This window comes from Nicotiana tabacum, chromosome 10 (genome assembly GCF_000715075.1).
Source record: "Nicotiana tabacum cultivar K326 chromosome 10, ASM71507v2, whole genome shotgun sequence".
NCBI lineage: Eukaryota > Viridiplantae > Streptophyta > Magnoliopsida > Solanales > Solanaceae > Nicotiana > Nicotiana tabacum.
In genome coordinates, this window is record NC_134089.1 from 18,402,825 (window position 1) to 18,420,923 (window position 18,099).

General features: G+C 33.8%; 2 protein-coding genes across 2 annotated transcripts; one reads left to right on the plus strand and one right to left on the minus strand.

Annotated features, from left to right (window-relative positions):
• The first annotated feature begins 5,335 nt into the window (after window positions 1-5,335).
• Window positions 5,336-9,685, plus strand: LOC107763764 (putative protein phosphatase 2C 38). The gene is made up of 4 exons (XM_016582261.2): window positions 5,336-6,446; window positions 7,868-8,235; window positions 8,397-8,630; window positions 9,033-9,685. The coding sequence occupies exons 1-4, from the start codon at window positions 6,146-6,148 to the stop codon at window positions 9,273-9,275; spliced, it is 1,146 nt and encodes a 381-aa protein (XP_016437747.1). The 5' UTR covers window positions 5,336-6,145; the 3' UTR covers window positions 9,276-9,685.
• Window positions 9,686-10,841: 1,156 nt separating this feature from the next.
• LOC107763766 (uncharacterized) lies at window positions 10,842-14,612 on the minus strand. Its single transcript, XM_016582262.2, has 5 exons — window positions 14,245-14,612; window positions 12,770-12,850; window positions 12,562-12,687; window positions 12,396-12,456; window positions 10,842-12,223 (listed from the first exon to the last, which is right to left on the minus strand). The coding sequence occupies exons 1-5, from the start codon at window positions 14,538-14,540 to the stop codon at window positions 12,185-12,187; spliced, it is 603 nt and encodes a 200-aa protein (XP_016437748.2). The 5' UTR covers window positions 14,541-14,612; the 3' UTR covers window positions 10,842-12,184.
• Between the last annotated feature and the right edge of the window lie 3,487 nt (window positions 14,613-18,099).

Below are 18,099 nucleotides of genomic sequence, written 5' to 3' on the forward strand. Positions count from 1 at the left end.
TCTGCGTATAATGTAGACAGTCTACCATGATGCATTCATTAGTGGCAGACTACGGCTCAGTGTAATATGAGTAAGTCACAACTTTGCATAAATTAATATACATTCTTAGAATAGGTTGTAGAAAACTAGGGTTGAGCATATAGGAGTATCAAATAAGTAAAATATAGTTTATAGAAAAACCAGGGTTAAGAAAACTATGGTTGGGCATAAGTATTCTGTTTATTGTTATACCTAGACTCCTACCCTATATATGACATTATTGTTAGTGGTGGAATCTTACGTTACACAATTAAAGTTGGAATATTTACCTTATTTGGTTGGGGTTAGGCATATATGCAACTTATAGTCAAACTAATTAATTTTTGTTTAGGAAGATAAATATTACAAATCTTCATATACACAAAAATTGCGAAAAAAGTTAATGAATTGAAAACCATAAAATCAAAAGAAAGTGACACTTAAGCATCTTAATTATGTGAAACTTTATTTTATTAATTGTAGGTGTGATCTGTGGAGTATAATAATATATAGAGCATGACTTGCACTACATTTTAAAAATTATATAAAAACATTTTCAAACTGATTCACAACATAGAATACGGACTTCTCACTAATTAGTTGTATTTGTTTAATAGAGATATGATGAAAATTTGCTTTAAAAATTATCAATTAACTACGCCTCAATCTCAAAATTAGTTAAATTTCGCTATATACTTTATTTCTATTCCGGTCTAATCGGATGGAGTTCTTGAAATTTTAGAAAAAGAAAGGGCTAGAAAGGAACATGGCCACAATCACATGATACATAGTCAAACAAGGAGGAGAGAAAGGTAATAAAAGAGAGAAAATAGGAGGTTTTTGCCCCTAAAATATTTAAAAAAAGAAAAAGAAATTGTTAGATGAATTAATTTATTTCTTATTTCTTATAATAGTAGTGTCCAAGTCATCTTGAACACATTCTAATTATTCATTGAGTATCTGCTAGCTCTCACCAACATACATACAAAATAATTTTGCCAGATAAGAAAATTACTTAATGTTATAACTAATAGGCTGTATATATATTTTACATGCATATTACTGCGAATTTACTAATTAGGCCATCACATTAATATTTGATACGATGAAAATTCTATAAAATATCTATTAATTGTGTTTTCATCTCAAAATTAATTGAGATTTGAGGATTTGAGTCATGCTAGAGAGTATGGCTGTCCAACCAGACGGGTCGGCCCGTCCCGTCCTGCGTCTTATCCCGGTCCCGTCCCGCTTCAAATTAAAGGGGATAGCCAATGTTAAACAGGATACGGGATGGGACGAGACGACCATTTCGTCCCGTTTGTCCAGTCCTGCGTCCCGCCAGATTTTTTTTTTAAAATCTAGTCGTTGGGTAACAGCTTAAATTGTAAAAATAGTTGTTGCCATCGGCCATAAACAGTCAAAACAGCCCCTCCCCCCCCCCTCTCCCTCCCCCCAAACTTTTAATATAACCCCTAAGTTTATTAAATTACACTTTTGCCCTATTTTCTACTATAAATACCCCCATTCTTCTTCATTTTTCCCACAAAAAATCAATCTTCTCTCTCAAATATCTTACATTCTAATATTCTATCTATATTATTCTCTCAATTTTGTTACTATCAAGTATCAAGTGATAACTTTCAAGTTTCAAGTATTTGGCAAATTTTTTGGAACAACTTTCAAGCTTAAAATTAATTCGTCAAGTATTTGGAGCAATATTTTGGGCAATTTCTTAAAGTTTCAATATTTAATCACGGTGCACTCGTTCCATCTCCTAATTTTAATATATAATTTTTGTGTATCATTTTAGTGATTAATTTTTGTGTTTACTTTACGTGTTCTATTTTCATATTTCATTTGTGTGTTTAATTTTTGTGTTAACTTTTTTAATTTAATTTCGTATTTAAATTATGACACCTAAAAATGTATTTGGCATTTTTAAAAAAAAAGTAGTAAAAAAATAGTAAAGGTAAAAGTAGTAGTAATCCTAATCCTAGTCATAATCCTAACCCTTCTCCTAGACCTAGAATTAGAAAACATATAGATGAAATGACTCATGTTGATGAAACTTTATTTTCCCAACCCCCCGCATTTTATGATGTTCATGTCGGAGAACAACTAGATCATGAAACTTTACAAAGACAATTTGGCAATGATATTTTTTTTGAAGATGAAGAAATGAGGAAGAAGAATAAGATGAAACACCCACTAGTCCCGCAACACAAGCTCCAACTCAAAGTCAATCTCAGTCTGGAGCTTTACCCCGTGTACTCCCTGTAAGGGGTAAGCCTAAGGCTGAACATGCCAAAACATCACTTGTATGGAAATTTTTTAAACATGATAAAGTCAATCATCGTGCTATATGTGAAAAATGTAAGCAACAATTTGCACACACAACAAGTGGTGGGACGGGAGGTTTAACTAGACACTTAAGAAGGGATCACAAATCTTTATGGATAAAAGCTAACATAGAAGCTGGAAAAATTATAGATCCTACCATCAGTACTGGCACTCCTAGTGGATCTGGTTCTAATCAAATTCAACAACAACTTGACCTTGCTTCTGGTCATGTTATACGCCTCTATAACAAAGATAGAGATCGTGAGAACTTAGCAAAAATGATTGGTTGTCTGTGGCTTACCTTTTACTTTTCCTTCTCACCCTGCTTTTGTGCATTATATACAAGAAACTTATAACCCTGTTTTTCAAGATTTTCCTAAGACCACGATTAGAAATGATGTTTTTAAATTTCAAACCGAATATCTTCAGTATATTCATTGTGTATTTTTTCACTTAGATTGTAAAGTGTCTATCACATCTGATATAGGTCGTAGTCCTAATGGTTGTGATTATTTAACTGTTACATGTCATTGGGTTGATCATCACTGGAACATGCAAAAACGTATTATTGGTTATAAATTTGTTGATTCAAAACACACTGGAGCATATATTGCAACTATTGTTCTACAAATACTTAATTTTTATGGACTCATTGATAAAGTTTTAACTATCACCTTAGATAATGCTTCTGCTAACACAACCACAACAAATAGCTTAAAATCTAGACTTTGTCCAATTAATCTAGCAATTTTTCATGTTAGATGTGCATGTCATATTTTTAACTTGGTTGTGAAAGATGGTCTTAATTTATTATTTGATGCTTGTAGTAAAATACAACATGCTTGTGGCTATATTTTTCGTGCTCATAAATAAAGTAGAATTCGTGAATTTGCTCAACAATGTGCTAGTGCTAACCTTCCATTTAGAAAAGTTCCAAAAGATGTTTGTACAAGGTGGAATTCTACTTATGAAATGCTTAAAGTTGATTATGATTATCGGGTGCCTATCCAAAAGGTATTTAATATGCATAATGGTATCCCCGCTGATCAAATTGTTGATTTTGATTGGGATGAGATCAAATAGCTTACTAAATTTTTAGAAAATTTTTATTATGCTACAAAACAATTTTCTAGTATATATTATCCTACTGTTACACAAATATTATGGTATATTTGTGGAATTTCTGTTGTATTTGGTAAGTATGAAACAAATCCAGTTTATGCACCGGCCATTAATGAAATGATTCAAAATTTAAAAAGTATTTTTTCCCTATTCCAGAAGCTTATTTAATTTCTACTTTACTTAACCCATCTTTAAAACTAAGAGGTGCAAAGGGACTTGTTCGTAAAATTTATGAGAATTTAGTAATTCAAGAAAATGAACAACCATCTCTCGAAGACTGCCAAGCTAGCATATATTCTTATGCTAGATCAATGTTTGATAAATATAAATCTATGGATACACCAGGTTTTGAAACTACTCCTTCTACTTCTAAGTCTAGAGCAGAAGTTTTATGAGAAGATATGGATGATATAACAGGTTTTGATTCCTCTATTGATGATGAACTTGATTCTTATCTTAATCAAGGATTGGAAAGTGCTAAAGACGAAGAAGGCAATGAACAACTTTTGTCATGGTGGATGGAGTGTGGCAAAACTTTTCCAACACTTTCAACAATGGCCCGAGATATCCTGGCTATTCAAGCATCATCAGTAGCATCGGAGAGTGCTTTTAGCGACAAGATTTCAAATTGGAGATCATAGACATGCATTAACGGAGGATAGTCTAGAGATTTCCGTATTATTCAGTGATTGGATTAATTTAGAAAGAAGAAATCTTGGTTTTGAAAAATTAACCATTAGGGAAGAAGAAGAATATAATGAGATACTTACCATTGGGAGCGATGACAGCATGGAGCTCATGGAACATCAATCAACATTGCCAATTCCAACAGAATGTCCGAGAGATATTATTGATAAGTTACAAAGAAGCAATATAGGAGCTTACAAATATTAGTATGATAATTTGTAATTAATTACTAAGAGGCCTAGTTCAAACAGAACCCTTCCTAAAAGGTGGCTGCGTAGATTAGGTGTTCTTCAAAAGAATTATATTTGTATTTGAGATTTGAAAGTTCTATTAATAAAATAAAAGGATCTACGCGTTGATTTTTTTTAATGAATTGTCTTAGTTACTTAATAGTTAATACTTTGAAATTATATTAAATAAATTATAACTCTATTATAAATTTATAATTACTAGAATATTTCATTGCAAGCCTTTTGTTTTAATATTTTTATAATTCTTTACTTAGTTTTCTAATTTTCGTTTTAACATAATAATATTTAAGTTTATTAAATAACTAAATAAGTCAAAAATCTAGCCGTTGCAAACTTTAAAAATATAGTAATTTTTAAAAAACTAGACGTTTTTTTAAAAAAAAACACTTAAGGCACACGAACCCGTCCCGTCCTGTCCCCTTCCATCCCGTCCCGTCCCCTCTCATCCCGTTTGTTAGCGGGACGGGATGGGACGACCGTTTCGTCCCGTTTGTTCCGTCCTGCCACCGTCCCGCTTAAATGTCGTTCCGTCCCGTTAATTTTGTCTCGTCCCGTCCTATCCCGTTGGATAGCCTTACTATAGAGTAAGCGGGAATGCTATTGATCTCCCTGACGGGGTGGGATGGGGTAAAAATAAAGTTGAGACTTGAAAATAAATATAAATTTATATTTATTATGGTCTATTAGAATGGAGAGATTGAAATTAAAAAATTAAAAAGTCATAGAAAGCAACATGGCCAAAATTACTTGAAACATTCAAAAACAATAAGGAGAGAAAAGGCAATAAAAAGAGAGAAAATAGGAGGGGTTCTGCTACAAAAATAGTAAAATAAAAAAATAAAAAAGAAATTGTCAGCATATAAATAAAAAGATTTTCTTTGCCCTAAATATTTTGTCTCTCTACATCATATTCTGAGACTTCTCTGACACCAATCCAAAAGATCCTCTGACCCCAAAGAAAAACTTCCCAAAAAAAAACCCAAATTTTTATTTTTGTTATCCGTTCCCTGTTTAATCCCTCTGATCCAGGAACAAACTCTGTCACCATCAATCTTTTATGTGTTTTTAACAGCTAAGTCTGTAGTTGAAAATTGACACAAAAATATTTATGGTAAGGTCCACAATATATATTGAAAATCAGGTTCAAGGTATGCAAAAACAACAGCACTGTACCATATTCTCTGAACTCAAATAAAAACTATTGCTTTCTTGTCTTAGGGAACATATTGCTGCTTCAATTTTGCCCATACCCTTTTGGTCTTTTTCCATCTTTTATCAGTTTTTTGCTTATTAATGGTGTCTAGGCCTTGTTGTGTTGGTGGGGATATAATATCAAGAATTGGGGTTGTGGGTTTTGAACATAAACAAAAACTGGAGCTAAGGTTAGGATTGATGAATATATTGTTTGCTGGTTCTTTTGGATAATTTTTCTAACTACCTAAAAAGGGGGCTTAAAAAGATACAAACTTTATCAAGATTGGTAGACTTTTTTTTGAATAAAGCACATATACATGTAATTTGATAGAAATCCACCTTGTGTCTTTGTTTTTTTTCTTGTGGTTGATATTGTTGGTTGCTTCCTTGTCACGCCGAGGGTCTATCGGAAACCGCCTCTCTAACTTCCCAAAGGTAGGGGTAAAGTCCGCGTACACCTTACCCTTCCCAGACCTCACTTGTTGGAGTACGCTGGGTTTTTTGTTGTTGTTGTTGTATGCAAAAAAGAGATGATTAAGCCTTGTTGGAAGCCTTATGTTGAGGGGGATGGTGTAGGAAGGGGTGGTGATTCTAGGGGTAGGGTTGATGGTTTAATGTGGTATAAGGATTTGGGGGTTCATGCAAATGGAGAATTTTCAATGGGAATTATACAAGCCAATAATTTGATGGAGGATCAAAGTCAACTTGAATCAGGGCCATTGAGTTGTCTTGAATCAGGTCCAAATGGAACATTTGTTGGAGTCTATGATGGACATGGAGGACCGGAAACGTCGCGTTTCGTAAACAACACTTTGTTCTCCAATCTTAAGAGTAAGTCTTGTTAGCTTTTTGATTGCATAAATGGTTGTTATTGTTTTGATTCTCTTGATATTATGTTGAAAGTTCAAAATTGTTTATGTGTCTTGTTCATGCTATGGTATTTCTTTTATGTGGAATTGAATTATTTGATTGAACAAATGGAATGATTTCTCATAATATTTGAGTTTTATAAGGCTGTGAATGCCAAAGCTGTTTAAGTTTTGACATAACTCCTAAAAGAGGTCAGGTTGTTAGATCTGATCTTTACAAGATTGTGCCATTTGCCATTTTTACATTTTTTTGATAAGTCATAAGTTTCATTGACAAGCCAAGAAGGTGTTAACTTTACAAAAGTGTTATATCATTTGCAATGGTGACTTCCACAAATATCTGACGAGCTCACATTGATCGTAATTGCTGTTTGCGTATTCTTGATAGAGGATTTTCAAGTTATTTGTCAAATTTCTAGTATTTACTACGATATTGCTTTACTTACCCCCTTGAAGACACTTATGTTGCTCGGACTCTCCAAAAATGTCGACAGATGCGTGCTGACATTTTTGGAGGATCCAACATTGGTGCGGCAGCATTTTGGAGAGTCCGCGCAATATAGGAAGATACTACAGAACTTTCAATTCAACTACTGCTGTTTTCAGGCTATCTTTTTGGTTAATCAGACCCCACTTGCATTTCTTCTCAAATAAGCTCTTTTAACACTTTTGTTAGTGTATTAGCTAACGGGATAGTTTATAATTAGGAGGTGCTCTTAATGCAATTTGGTGTCTAATTGGAACACTAAATAAACTTCTGAGATATATGATCTGGCTGGTCACTTTTATTTAGTTTCGTCAAACACAACCATCATCACAGTTGAACATTTCAGGTTGCTATTTTCCTCTTTGAATAGAAATATTATACTCCTAATGACTAAACTTTTGCTACATGCAATAACACTCGAGTAGAGGTACACTAGGAATATATATAAATATGGTGCCATCTCCAGATGCTCTATATTTTTTAAAATATCCTGATCTGAATCTTCAATACTTTTGTGATTCAACCTTACTACATTCAACACTTCTTTTATCGCTGTACAAGTAGGCCAGTCTAATGAAATACTCATGGTATAAGTTTTGGAGACATGACTACTTGAGCGAGAGTTGTCCGCTCACACAATGGAAGCTAGGTCAATTTAGTAGTCTTAGGTGATACATGTCCTACAACACTGAACAGATAGATCGGTGTTCAGTATGTGCATTATTCACCCTAAAATTTGTCGCAGAAAGATCAAATTTTCCTCCTAAATATATATGATTATCCCCTAAATGTCATTTTCACCTGTTTCATATTCTGGAAAGTTTTGAGCTCATGTTTGTGGAGTAGAATCAACGCTAATAGGTCTTTTCTACTAACATTTGTCATTTCATTTGCAGAATTTGCGACAGAACATCAGGAAATGTCTGCAGATGTCATAAGAAAAGCTTTCTTGACAACGGAAGAGGAGTTTTTGTCACTTGTCAAGCAACAATGGTTTGAGAAGCCACAAATTGCATCAGTGGGATCATGCTGTTTGGTGGGCGTAATCTGCAGTGGACTACTATATGTTGCCAATGCCGGAGATTCGCGAGTGGTATTAGGTAGAGCAGAAAAAGGTGCAAGGGGTGTGACAGCTATTCAATTGTCCATGGAGCACAACGCTAATAATGAGTCTGTGAGAGACGAGCTTAGATCATTGCATCCCCAGGATTCGCAGATTGTGCTTCTCAAACACAAAGTTTGGCGTGTCAAGGGTATCATACAGGTGATTATTTTTATTTTGTAGAAGAGTTAAGTTTTTTGGCCATCTGGTGTTGATTTTCCCAAATGTGCCTTATATAAGTTACTCTGAAGAAAGCCGTTCCTAAGGTGTCGCTGATCGTGCATGGCATAAGAGTTGATGTTCATATGTTATCCTCTTTACAGGTTTCAAGGTCCATTGGTGATGCCTATCTTAAGAAGGCAGAGTTCAATCAGTCACCATTATTAGCAAAGTTTAGATTGCCCTCCTTCTCTACGCCAATTCTCAGTGCGGAGCCATCAATATTCATTCACAGGTTGACTTCCAAGGATCAGTTCCTCATATTTGCTTCAGATGGTCTCTGGGAACATCTGAGTAACCAGGAGGCTGTTGATATAGTCCACAGTCAACCCCGAAATGTAAGCGGATAATGCCCTTTATATTCTCCTTCATTAGGATTTTACTGTTAAATAACAATCTAAAGAGTCTGCTTTGTTTCATCGTTCCTGACCCGAGGGTCTATCGGAAACCACCTCTCTACCTTCCTAGGGTAGGGTAAGGTCTGCGTACACACTACCCTCCCCAAACTCCACTTGTGGGATCCCACTGGATTTTTGCTGTTGTTGTTAATCTAAAGAGTCCATGATACAGTAGAAAATTCACTCAATTGAAAGAGGCTTTTCTGGTACAATAGATTTCGTAAAAACTTCATAATCTACTAATTTTAAGAGGGGAAGGAACTGTTTATGTCGGTGTTCTTCCACGTTTCGTATTAAATGAGATTATTAATTCGGGGTGCTTTTTTCTTACTGTTTGACCAGGGGATTGCAAGGAGACTAATCAAAGCTGCTCTTCGAGTGGCAGCTAAGAAAAGAGAAATGAGATACTCAGACCTGAAGAAGATTGAACGAGGTGTAAGGAGGCATTTCCATGATGATATCACGGTCGTGGTTGTGTTTATGGATCCATATTCCATGAATAGAAGCTCTTCTCAAAGTCCAATACTCTCCATTAGAGGAGGAGGAGGAGGAGGAGGAGGTATGCCCGCCTCTCCCAAACGATAGTTTCCAAGACTTAACGAATTCTCACTCCAATCGATCCACTTGGAAAGACTGCAGAACATACTGTAACCACCACATGTGCAAAACAACATCCGAAAAAGAGAGCTTCTCTTTTGGAGGCCTCGAATGTCTTGTTGTCTTTTTTTTCTTTCTGTTGATAACCAAGAAATCCCCGAGGGTCAAGTTGGCGCATGGTTTGAGACTTGGTGGATAATGGACTCTCCATTTACTCTTCCCACTTAAATACCAGGTTTCTGTCTGTGACATTGTTTGAACTCGTGTGCACCTAATCTGCACATCACGTCTCTTACCACTTGATCAAAGTCTGGGAGCCAAATTTCTTGTGTCTTTACTCCTTTTAGTTTCTTGATGTTTTTTTGTGTGTAATTTAATTGTCATGCGCTGTTTTATTCCTTGATTTTCAATTGATTGTTACTTCCTGTGCGTAGTACTAGCCTCGTGTTACTGGCAATGTAAAAAGGTATACAAGATATTGCGAGAACAGCAACACGCAAAAAGTAGTATTGCGATCGTTTGCAGCAAGAATAAAAGCTAGGACGAGAACGTTGCTTCTTCAATGTTCAAATCGCTTTGTTTTTTGCCTTGTATTTCTGGCTTATTACCAATAGTTTGTTTAAGGCTCTAAACTTATCACAATTAGTCCTTTGCTGTCCCTATTGTCTAATTTCTTAACTCATTTTACAAGCAAGTTCTCTTTAGAAATTCGTAAAACTTCCTTTTTCTACTCCCCTGATAACAGTGAAGATTTTGTCATATAACAATTCCAATTTGCTTGGGATTGTGGCGTTGCAATTATAATATAAGCCTTTCATGCATGTCAGATGACACATGAGACAGTCGAACTGCAGCATTGCCTCTAAAAATTAGACGTCTAGTAACTTTTGGTAATGCCGTGGGATTTTCAACTTCCAGATCAGAATGCGTTACCATAGCAAACAATCAATGCAAAACCACAACCATTTAGCATTCACCTACACTAAGCTCCTTGATTTTCCTCTCCGTACCAGGAAATTTACTATTACTAAATTAATGGTACATGATAAGGTGAATTTCACTTGCCTTTTTACAGGTAATAAGTATACAAAACCATTCACTGGGTAGAAAACCTCTGGTAGGTCATAAACCATAGATCTCCTTCATCACAACAAAAATTCCTATATCCAGTCAGGTTAAACGAAAACAAGAAACCGGATATGAACATGTTAACACCGAAGATAATTCTTTGGCGCCTCTACATTGTTTTTCAAATTGCTAAAAGCTAACCAGCCCCTACCATCAGAATATATCAACTGTGTTCACAGTCCATAAACCTGAAATGAGCACCAGTCACTGGTCATTAATCAAGGCATTTTAGTCCAATTGGAGTCTCCATTTTCTCTTACAAGTCCTGAATTGACATTCAAAATTCCCTGTAGGCAATTTTTATACACGCTTAACGAGCCTCAAATTTTGGCCTGTAACATTCACAGCTTTTTACAAGTAATTTGGGCCTGAACATTCATAAACAAGTAAATAAAAGAAGAAAAGCCACCACAAGCGCAATGAAAGTTTGTAGAGTACAAAATCAGAATGTAAATTTACTGTCTTTACAATTCAAGTAACAAAAGTACTCCTTGCAACTAAACTTCAATAACCAAGCACAAAAAAGAACAAGCAGTTGCCTTCAAAGTCATTCTATACTAATTTGGACATCTATTGACTACAGCCTAAGGGATTCACCCAGTGATACCAGGTACTTGAACACACCTCCTTGGTGTTAATCTGTCTCATATGACCCACAACAAAAAAATCTGAAACAAAAAACCTGAAAATAGTTTTTCACCAACGAACCTTACTAAAAAAGAGCCATCAATAAAACGCAAGAGCACCAGCTTAAATATTATATAAATATGGCTTTGATGACTTCATCACCATATGGGCAGTAACTGACAGTAATACCAACTTTGCTCAAATCAAAAACTCTGCAAACATGTAACACAATCAAGTGGTTCTTTTTTCTTAAAACAAAATTTAAGTACCTTAATATTATTCAGGAGATCCATGAGATGAAACAAAGATGCATTAACAACCACATAATGCAATAAACAAGTACTCTTACCTTTCCTACTGCCAAGGCCAACTAGGAATATCACTAAGAATGTGGCTAGACTAGAAATAACATATGATGCCTCCAGGATGTCATGAAGGATGAATACTTATCTTCTAAAATATCAAAATCTACTACACTAACAAGTCATGAAGGAACATCTAGATCTAAACAAGATTGTACCCTACCCACCCCAACAAAAGAAACATCTAATATCAAATATCTTCAAAACTACATTGAGCATTCGACAAGTGATAAACAAATAGCTTTTGCCACTTGATCCTTGACATGCAACACACAACTCTTTTTTTTTTGGTGATAGGTAAAACCACAAGAATGTGAGAGAATAATTGCAGATTAATTGAGGAAAGCCCGATGATGAAGTCATCAAATCAAAGGTTTCAAGCAGGAAATATTTAGAGAGTAACTTCATCATTTCTAATATTGTGTCTCTTTTTTTTTTTTGGATAAGTTCGCTTTAGATATTCTTTATGGGTCACTTCTGACAGATCGACGACACCAAGGAGGTTTTGTCCATGTATCCTAGTGCTACTGGCTAAACTATGAGACAAAAGGCCACGCTACCCTAATCTGAAGGATAGTGTTTTAGATTCTACTGGGATGTTCGCAATATGTTAGAATTCTAACCTGCCAAACAGAAAAAGGAAGGGAAAATCTCCAAAAAGGGGTAAAACAAAACCTTAGGGAATTCAAAGTCACTCTAAAGAAAACTCCTACACTGCGCAGCAACAATAAGCTATACATTATAAGCAAGCCTCACTGTTGAACGAAGTTTGAGAGTGGTTTATGTTCCTCCTCCGGCCTTCTCCACCACAACAGAATCCTGAGTAAAAGAATGTATGCAATCATTAGAAAGTCGTATAAGTAAAAGGTAGGTATCACATGAATACCACCCACATGATCACAGAGAAAACTCAAGCAAACACACACTAATTATCTTTTTTTCCCAATTCTTTTCAAACCACAAACTTCACCAAGTGTGTAGAAAATGAAACCTGCTCAATTTTTCCTTTGCCATTCTCTTGTGATTGGGAACCAGACTGGGATTGTGAAAACCTGCAAAATAATATCAACTATCAACCAAAGCCGTAAACCAAAGTAACATTGATATAGTTGACTGCAAGCTAAATAAAGAAAGAAGTGCAAAAGTTTTGTTATAACCTGAGGGCCCTAGCTTTCCTCTTGTCTTCCTCTACGGGATCAGCCTTCACGGTAGATGTAAACCTTGCCAACCTAGCTTTCTTCTTAGCTTCCTCATCAGCACTGTCTGATTGGTTAAGCCCAAACCTGACAGAACCAAAATCTATCAACAAACTCATAAAAATGCTACTGTCCAAGCTGGCAGTGGCCAAATAGATAGTACAGATACCTCTCAGCTCTAGCCTTCCTCTTCTGCTCCTCCGATTTCTTTAAAGCATCTGATCCCTGAGCTGCAGATGCAGTGCCAAACCTGACACAGAGTCCAACAGAAAGATGTAAAGAACAACTTAGGTATGTCATTAACTATGTTCAAGACTAATTAAGTTTTCTTCATATAAGTCCTGTGACTATGCTATTGGTAATCCCATTTCCGTACCAATGCAAGATATGCCTGTTGGACTATGTAAGGCTTGAAAATCAATCATATGGCAGCTGGAAAGAAAGATGAGCAATTTGAGGAACCCGCTGCTGGAAGTTTGTACTTTCCAATAATATTTTCTACTTATGAAGGATACAGAAAGCCAAAATAAGCTATTTAGCATTTCAACTTTCATGGCCTACTAAGATAAAGGAACGCAGTGTTGGCTGCTTTACCCCACTCTGCTAGGGTTTCGTGCACCAATTTCAGGTCACAAGGCTAGGCTTCTAAGAGATAACTACCTCGCTAGACAAGAAAGGCAAAGGGAAATTTTAACACCTTCCCAGCACGAGTCCCGCACTGTTTGGAGAATGACCCCTTATGGCACGTTTAATAGTTATTCTCGCAATTCAAATTTAGATAGAGTCCGACAATTCCCTATTATGACCCCGTGACACTAGGAGATAGCTTTATATGATAAGTTCTATGGTTGTAAAAGGATAGCAAAAGATTTTCCCAATACCATCATCAATGAACCTAAACAAGGAGTTCAGCTACTATGCCTTCACATATTGTGGAAGCAAATACAACAAGAACAAAACCCTAAAGTTTACTAAGCAGTAATAAGCCTCAATGTTTTAAACAAGGAGTTCAGCTAGCTACTACGCCTTGCAAATCGTGAAAATAAACACAAGAAGAACAAAACATAAAGCTTGCCAACCAATCAATTATGCCCCAATCCAGAACTAGCATGAATCAGCTATATGAATCATCTATATACATATTCTCTCTGTTCGGGCCCATCTCATCCAATACTAGTAACTATTTCATCGCTTAAGACAAATAAAAAGTCTAAAGCTTACCAACCAACAGACTAACCAATCTCAGACTAGTTGAGGTCAGCTATATGCAAAAGCAGATTCAGGATTTGACCATTATGGGTTTCAGTTGGAATTCTACATCATCCCATTTGATTTACTGGGTTCAAAATCTATTAATTATACTTATTTGGTGGATTTTTTAACATATATACTGGATTCGGATGAACTCATAAGTTCAACACTGTGTTCGCCCTAGCGTCCCCACTAGTGTAATTTTACTGGATATGTTGTTGTTGTTGTTCGCCCCTGGCTATATGAATCATCTATACCTATTCTGTTCTAGTCCGGAACATCTCATTCCATAATGGTACATAATTTTATCTTTTTATTTTTATAATTTAGTATCTTATAAGCAAAATGCTATACCCTAAAACATGTAACAAAAATTTTAAAGAAAAAAAGTACCTCTCAGCTCGAGTATTTCGCTTCTCTTGTTCGGAAAGCTGAACCGGCATTCCGAACCGCTCCGCTCGCTTCATCTTCTTCTCTATATCAGTAGTCTGACCTCCGCCGCCATCCCCCGCCGCTGCCGCCTCTTTCTCGGGCTGGTCTTTGGCGCTGTCAGATGGTTGTGGTGATTTCAAGGAGTCGGTTGCGGAATCGTGCGGCGGAGGTTCGGAAAGAGGGGTGGGATTAGGATCGGAGGAGTGAACTAGGGTTTTAATAGGGTTTTCGGGAATCTTCGCCGCTGTGGTAGTCATGGGTGAGGATTGAAAAAGGAGATAGGAATCGAACTGCTGAAGATTGAAGCTAAGGTCTCTCTGCTTCAATACGGCAACAGATGATAAAGAGAAGTTTGGAGTTCCTTGGGGGGGGGGGGGGGGGGAGATGTTTTTCCATCTTTTTCTTTTGGTAACTTCATGTTTCAGAATCCTTATTAACTTATTTACCTTTTTTTAAAAAAAAATTATCATTCAATTATATATATATATTATTTATTATTTATATACAAAATAATATATTAGATTATAATAATATTCTTTGAAGTTTGTATCTCAATTTTGAAGAAATTTGATAAATATTTGAGTTGATTTTAGTTGGAATTTTAAATTGAAACTTGAAGAAGAAGACATAAATAAATTATATGTAAATTATAAATGGGGTGTACAAATGGCATATAAAAAAATACAACAAATATAAATTGTATGCAAGTTGTACGTGTTCTACCGGATTTTATACAACAAAAAATTATATATAAGTTATACGTAAATTGTACCTTTTGACCAAATTTTGTACAATAAAAAGTTTTATACAAATTATATATAAATGTAGCTTTTGGCCGGATTTGTGTATATATATTCTGTAAAAACTTTCGTTACTTTTTATAAATGAAAAACTTAGCTAAACCGGGTAAATATTATCCTAATTTTTTACTCCATAATCCATATAGAACAAAAATCTTTTGATGTTTTTCCTTCTTTCTTCCGAAATGCCCACAAAACTCCTCCCTTCTTTTTTGTATTCTTTTTTTACTAGTAGTCATACCCGTGCGATGCGTGGTCGATATTAAAAAATATGAATTAATTTAAATTGTAATCGTGATTATTTGAACATATTAGATCGTATTATTTTATAAATTTTAATTATCATCTTATTTGTCAATATAATATACCAAATAATAAAATCTCTATTAATAAATGTACTTATATACAACAACATACCAAGTATTATCCCACACCGTAGGGTTTGGGGAGGGTAGTGTGTACGTAGACCTTACCCATTATATTAACCAATATTTAGTATTATTATATTCTTAATAGAAATTTTTATTAGCAGATTACGTTGTTTAATATTTTTATCTGCTACTATCTTTTTGTAATATAATAGAAGATATATATTTTATTAGTCTTGAAATATTTTTATTTTTAATTTTATTCTGTTGTTGTCAATAATATTATTTGAATTTTAATGAATAAAATCTCTATTAGATTAAAGGGACTTATATAATCATCGAACTTTTTTGTTATGTATTTTTTCTTATTATATATCCAATATTTAGTATTATTATATTGTTAGTAGAAATTTTATTAGCATATAACTTTGTTTAGTATTTTTGTCTGCTACTTTCTTTTTGTAATATAATAAAAGATATATATTTTATTACTCTTAAAATATTTTTTTGTTTTAAATTTTATTCTATTATTTTCAACAATATTATCTGAATTTTAATGAATAAAATCTTTATTAAATTAAAGAGACTTATATAGATATCGAATAACTTTTTTGTTATGTATTTTTCATTATTATATTATCCAATGTTTAGTATTATTATATTGTTAATAGAAATTTTTATTAGCATATTAGTTCGTTTAGTATTTTTGTCTGCTACTTTCTTTTTGTAATATAATAAAAGATATATATTTTATTATTCTTAAAATATTTTTTTATTTTTAATTTTATTCTATTGTTCTCAATAATATTGTATGAATTTTAATGAATAAATAAACTTTTTATTTTAAAAAAGAAAAAAGAAAATAATTTTTTTTTTAAAAACAAAGAAATTAACTAAGCTAAACTAACCCTCACCCACGTTTGAGTGTTAATTTTAGGTAGTTAACTTCTTTCTGAGTTTTCTTTTTATTTTTTTAAAAATAATTTTTGAATATTCAAATTTGTTGGAGGTTTGTCCTAAAATTTGGCACTTATTAAATATTTGTTGTTACACTTGACATCATCACATTAATTTGCTTCTCTTATTCTATATAGATAATAATAATAATAATAATAATAATAATAATAATAATAATAATAATAATAATAATAATAATAATAATAATAATTAAATTGGAGGACAAGGGAAGGCGAAGGGGTGGTAAGGGGAATCGAACCAATCTTGTGAGATTCCTAGTGATATCATAGGACAAGTCTAGATTATTGGTAAACTCTTCATTTATAGATTGGTAATTCCAATGTGTCAAATTATGTGTTGTGTTTTTTTAAAAATAATTGTTTCAAATTATTTATTTTAGATGTTCAAGGCAAAATAAATTATATATTTCTATTTTATCTTTAATAATAATTATTTTTGAAGATGGATATATCACATAAATAATTAAATATTCAATGAAGAAAGAGTGTATCTTAAGATATAAATAAGGGTAAAATAATTCAGTCTCCCTTAAACACAATGTTTCTTAAGAAACGTGTAAAAGAAAAATACAACAGATAATTTGAGATAGATGGAGTATTATTTAAATAACTAGTGATTACACTTTGCTACGAGGATCGAATAGTTTTCAATTACTATATTACATATGACTAGACTCGTTTGTCTAAGATAATTGTATTAATTTTGTACATTTATTAAGCTGATCATTATACTATAAAAACAAAAGTACCCTTAATTTCATCGGAGTGCCACATGGCTGGCTGCACCATATTAAATTGATCCATTCTCTTTTTTCTAACCCGTTTCACTTTAAAAAAAAAATCACTACCCCGACCCAAAAAGTGGGGTGGACTATGTTGCCATGTTTCTCTTGTTAGAAATTTCATCTCACTGACATGAAAACTCTGGTGTAATAGGTCGACATAGCATATGTTTCGTTGATTCAGAGTTCCAAATTTTCTTTGTTTAACTACGATATTACATATATAGGCCAAAACTAGCCAAATGGATTGAGGTATATATGACTAATACTGCTATATATCGACTACTATTCGTTAAAGAAAAAAAGAGAGAAAGAGTACTATTCATTTACCAACATTCACTTCTCAGATAAATGTATCGTGGAAGGTTCATTGTAACCGAGTATATGACTTGCTATTAAAAGCTTAGAGGCTAAGGTTGGAACACATGAATGTTTTCTTTTCTTGTTTTATGTTTTGTTTGGTTGGGGGAAGGAGAGTAAAGTTTCAACTACACCTTATGTTTATACCAAACTAATAAATGCAAGACACATGTCTTTTATATGCATAAAGTTAACGTTTTAAGGTTAAATTACTTGATTTGGTGTAAATACCAAGTGCATATAAGTATTTACCGGATGACAGTTTGATGATAATTAAGTTAAACTTTTAAGTGCTAGATGCTTGGTTTTTAGGTATATAGAATTGTAAGATTTGGAGCTCTACTTGATATAAGAACCGCTTTATGGTACTTATTGCGTGAAAAATGTTATTCTCAAATTGTTTGGTTGGAGAATTGCATAGATGCTGATTTTTCATTCTCTTTCTCTTGCAGGTCTAAAAAATTGCGGATCAACCAATGGTGATAAACTGATAATTACAAGTAACTGCGCCTAAGTATGAAACGTGTCA

Bases quoted from the DNA above. Each gene is read 5' to 3' on its own strand.
- LOC107763764 (XM_016582261.2), top strand. From the start codon at position 6,146: ATGATTAAGCCTTGTTGGAAGCCTTATGTTGAGGGGGATGGTGTAGGA. The intron at 8,236-8,396 runs GTGATTATTTTT...TCCTCTTTACAG, and splicing joins GTGTCAAGGGTATCATACAG to GTTTCAAGGTCCATTGGTGA. The intron at 8,631-9,032 runs GTAAGCGGATAA...CTGTTTGACCAG, and splicing joins TCCACAGTCAACCCCGAAAT to GGGATTGCAAGGAGACTAAT.
- LOC107763766 (XM_016582262.2), bottom strand. From the start codon at position 14,540: ATGACTACCACAGCGGCGAAGATTCCCGAAAACCCTATTAAAACCCTA. The intron at 12,688-12,769 runs GTATCTGTACTA...TGGTTCTGTCAG, and splicing joins AGGAAGGCTAGAGCTGAGAG to GTTTGGGCTTAACCAATCAG. The intron at 12,224-12,395 runs GTTTCATTTTCT...TCTTTTACTCAG, and splicing joins GCAAAGGAAAAATTGAGCAG to GATTCTGTTGTGGTGGAGAA.